Below are 4,010 nucleotides of genomic sequence, written 5' to 3' on the forward strand. Positions count from 1 at the left end.
GCTAATACTTTCCAGACTGTTATGTCCCACGTCCCAGGAACTGAGACTCTAGATCCCTTTTCCTTGTGTGTTATTGTGTCCTGTATTCGACACACTTATTCACATTAAAATAAATCCCTTTTGCACCAAACTTGTTGTCCTGCTTCCTAAATCCCTCACCAGAAACCCACCTGCGTCCAAAACCATCCTAAATGTTACACCCTTTTACCCCTAGACACTTGGGGTCGTAACCAAACATTTATTATTTCCTGCATGGTGATATGTTTTTTTTAATTAGTAATTGTTCATTTGTGTGGTACAATACTCCCACATTGTTCGAGCTTCTGCATCATTAATGAAATTAGGCACAAAGATTGCTTGTACTTTATTCTTATTGTTTATTCTTGTAGTTTATTCTTTTCCTTTAAGCATGGAATAAACCTTTACCTCTTCCTTTGTAATAAAACTAGTGCTTTCTCCTTGCATAGTCTTACCAGCTTATTCATTTCACTGGATATGTCTAAAAGGTCAAGATGTTTGCCAGCCAAACATAAGATTTTTTGTTAGTAAGCAAAGCAATTTCTTCCATCTTCCTTGGCATGAGATCTATGGAAAGGTTTTGAACATGGGAAAGCCTTGGAATAATCATCTCACACTGTAACCATGATTTGGGAATCAAGCTCTTTGTCCACTACTCCCAGACTGTGACAAAACCTCTGGAGATTGTTGATTTGGAATGATTACAGTAAGTGAATGTTACCAATGTATTCAAGACAGTTCAAAGACCTGGTTCAATTTCCTTAGGAGCACATACAACAGTGCAAAAGGCAGTGTTATAATAATAATAATAAACTTCATTTTATATAGCACCTTTAAAGGTGGCTTGTCAAAGTGCTTTACAGAATGTCAACAATAAATAAAAAGAATACATAAGATAAAACAATTACAATATACGGAGGAGACTGAGGATGGTGGTACTAAGAAAAGCAGAGGGGTAAAGAACGGAACCAGTTAAGTAAAGGCTTTTCTAAAGAAAAAGGTTTTGAGTCTGGATTTTAGTGAGTTTAGAAAAGGTGACTCTCCGATATCCTTGGGCAGAGAGTTCCAGAGCTTGGGGGCATAACAGGAGAAGGCCCTGTCACCCATACAATGTAGATGGGCTTGGGGAACAGTAAAGAGACCAGAATTTGAAGAGCGAAGGTTGCAAGGTGGGGAGTAGGGCGATAATAGTTCAACAGGTATTGAGGTGCCAAGCCATGCAGAGCCTTATAAGTGAGCATGAGGATTTTAAAGCCCATACGGAATTTGACAGGAAGACAGTGCAAGGACTCCAGGATAGGAGTAATGTGAACACTTGCACTGGACCTGGTCAGGATTCTGGCTGCTAAATTTTGGACATACTGCAGTTTGTTCAAAGTAGATTTAGATACCCCAGCAAGTAGAGCATTACAGTGGTCAATTTGAGAGAACACAAATGTGTTGATCAGCTTTTCAGACAGTTAGTGATAGCATAGGGCATAGTCGAGCAATATTTCTGAGGTGAAAAAAAGATGTTTTGACAATATGCTACACATGTGGGTCGAATGTTAATCCAGAATCGAATATCACTTAGACTGAAGCTCAAGTACAGAACCATCTACAGATAGGGTTACAGGATTGGCTTTACGAAGTTGATGGGGGGTGCAAATAAGCATGACTTCAGTCTTGTCACAGTTAGGAAGAAGGTAAATTTTGAGTCATTCAAGTTTTTATGTCAGAGATGCAATTAGATAGAATAGACAGCCACATCAGTGTCAAGTTTGGTTTGGATGTATTTTTGAGTATCATCAGCATAGAAATGATAGCTGAGGCCATGTGATCTTAAAAGCTGACCAAGTGGAAACATGTAAATGCTGAAGAGCAAGGGGCCCAGTATTGAGCCCTGAGGAACACCAGACTTAACAAGACCAATTTCAGACCTATGCCCATTATGAGAGACAAACTGACAGCGATCAGTGAGGTAAGACTTGAACCATTTGAGAACAGTGTCAGAAACTCCAAACACAGTCTCAAGACGAGAAAGTAGGATGTCATGGTCAACAGTGTCAGAAGCAGGACTGAGATCAAGAAGGATGAGTATAGAATGAGAACCAGAATCAGAAGCTATTAGAAGTTAGTTAGTGACTTTGACCAGGGCAGTTTCCATGCTGTGAAGTTGATGGAAGCCAGATTGGAGGGGTTCAAAAAGGTTATTTGTCAGGATGCGGTTATGTAACTGAAATGTTAATGTTGTTATTGAAGTGTTGTTCAAATAGTGTGAAGGACCACATTAGTGCAGACCCTAATCCAACTGGTTCAGTTGTTTTCTGCTGAAATCATATAATAGTTTGTAAATGTCACCTGACTTTGCTGCTTTGCATAATTTGTATTTCCTTCCTTGTTCCTGTGTTTCCTTATTCCCCACATACCAAACATTGAGAAGCCAAAGGGTTTTTTCTTTTTCAAAATTTCTATCTAGCAAACTCATTGCTATCCCGCCAATCAATACATTAAGAAACTGTGAACTCAGTGATTTAGAATAAGTTGGTGAAAATCGAAAATAAATGCAATCATATACAGTTTACAACAAGAACTTCAACATCACTGTATCAGTGCCAATGTAACACAAAATATTACGTTTCAAAAAGTAAAATGAAGTATTTTTCAAGAGTAAATTCTATTAAATACAAGGACATTTTATCAATCCCTTTTTCTGAATTCTGTTATTACATTATGCAATGTTTATTACTTGTAATTAATTCAGATGACTCTTGTATTGTTTGCAACTACATCTTTTGTTCTAGCAAGTTTCATCTGCTTTGCACGTTACTCATGTAATTGTTACAAACCATTGTTCTTTTTTCTAGGGCGTTGTGCTGGGCATTTCTGTTGTCCAGGCAGGAACGTTTCATGCTATGTTGAAGACTGCTACTGTGACCAAGCATGCACTATACCTTTAGACTGTTGTGATGATTATTTTGCTGTATGCGAACAAGGTAACTTCATTATTATTACATTATTCTAATATAATATTTACCACTATTATTGCACACAGAGGAAACTCAACTAATTGTGTGACTCGTTAATTTAATTTTGTCATTTAACTTAATTTATTTTTTTATCATTAATTAATCATTGGTTATTTAAAATCAATTAATAACCAAAATTATCACCTAAACAATACATGTGTGAAACTATGCTATGCATTCCTTAACAATCTGATTGTATGGCAATTGTTTTTATGTAAACTTGCTGCTTGAAAACATATTCATCACGTTTCCAAATAAGCATATCTTTTTCTCGTAGCAACCTCAACTACGACAGAAGGATCAAGTACTTCTCTTCCCAGAACCCAAACTATTATAATTTCTACAACCACAACACAAACATCACCCCCTTCAACTACAACAATACCAGAACGTACAACAACAACTCCATCTTTTCCTGCAACCACAACAACTACATCTCCTCCTACAACAACACCTACACTTCCCTCCATTACTACACCTCCCTCCACAACAACAACTACACCTCTCTCCACAACCTCATCATCCCCAACAACCACAGCTACTACTTCTCCTACAACCTCATCATCCCCCACAACCACAACTCCCCTCACAACTACAACTAACCCCACAACCACAACTACACCTCCCTCCACAACCTCACCACCCCTCACAATCACAACTACACCTCCTCCTACAACCACATCTCCCCTCACAACTACAACTAACCCCACAACCACAACTACACCTCCCTCCACAACCTCATCATCGCCTACAACCTCATCTACCCCTACAACCACGTCACCCATCACAACAACAACTATACCTCTCTCCACAACCTCATCATCCCTCACAACCACAGCTACTCCTTCTCCTACAACCACATCTCCCCCCACAACCCCAACTACAGCCTTTTCCACAACCTCATCTCCCATTTCAACCATGTTGCCCCTCACAACTACAATTAACCCCACAACCACAACTACTCCTCCCTCCACAACCTCATCA

General features: G+C 38.9%; 1 protein-coding gene across 1 annotated transcript; it reads left to right on the forward strand.

Moving 5' to 3' along the window:
* Positions 1–2,871: 2,871 nt before the first annotated feature.
* LOC138242251 (putative uncharacterized protein DDB_G0288037) lies at positions 2,872–3,628 on the forward strand. The gene is made up of 2 exons (XM_069197731.1): positions 2,872–2,993; positions 3,304–3,628. The coding sequence occupies exons 1-2, from the start codon at positions 2,983–2,985 to the stop codon at positions 3,626–3,628; spliced, it is 336 nt and encodes a 111-aa protein (XP_069053832.1). The 5' UTR covers positions 2,872–2,982.
* Positions 3,629–4,010: the final 382 nt, after the last annotated feature.

The sequence above is a fragment of the Lepisosteus oculatus genome, chromosome 13 (assembly GCF_040954835.1).
Source record: "Lepisosteus oculatus isolate fLepOcu1 chromosome 13, fLepOcu1.hap2, whole genome shotgun sequence".
In the NCBI taxonomy this organism is placed as follows: Eukaryota; Metazoa; Chordata; class Actinopteri; order Semionotiformes; family Lepisosteidae; genus Lepisosteus; species Lepisosteus oculatus.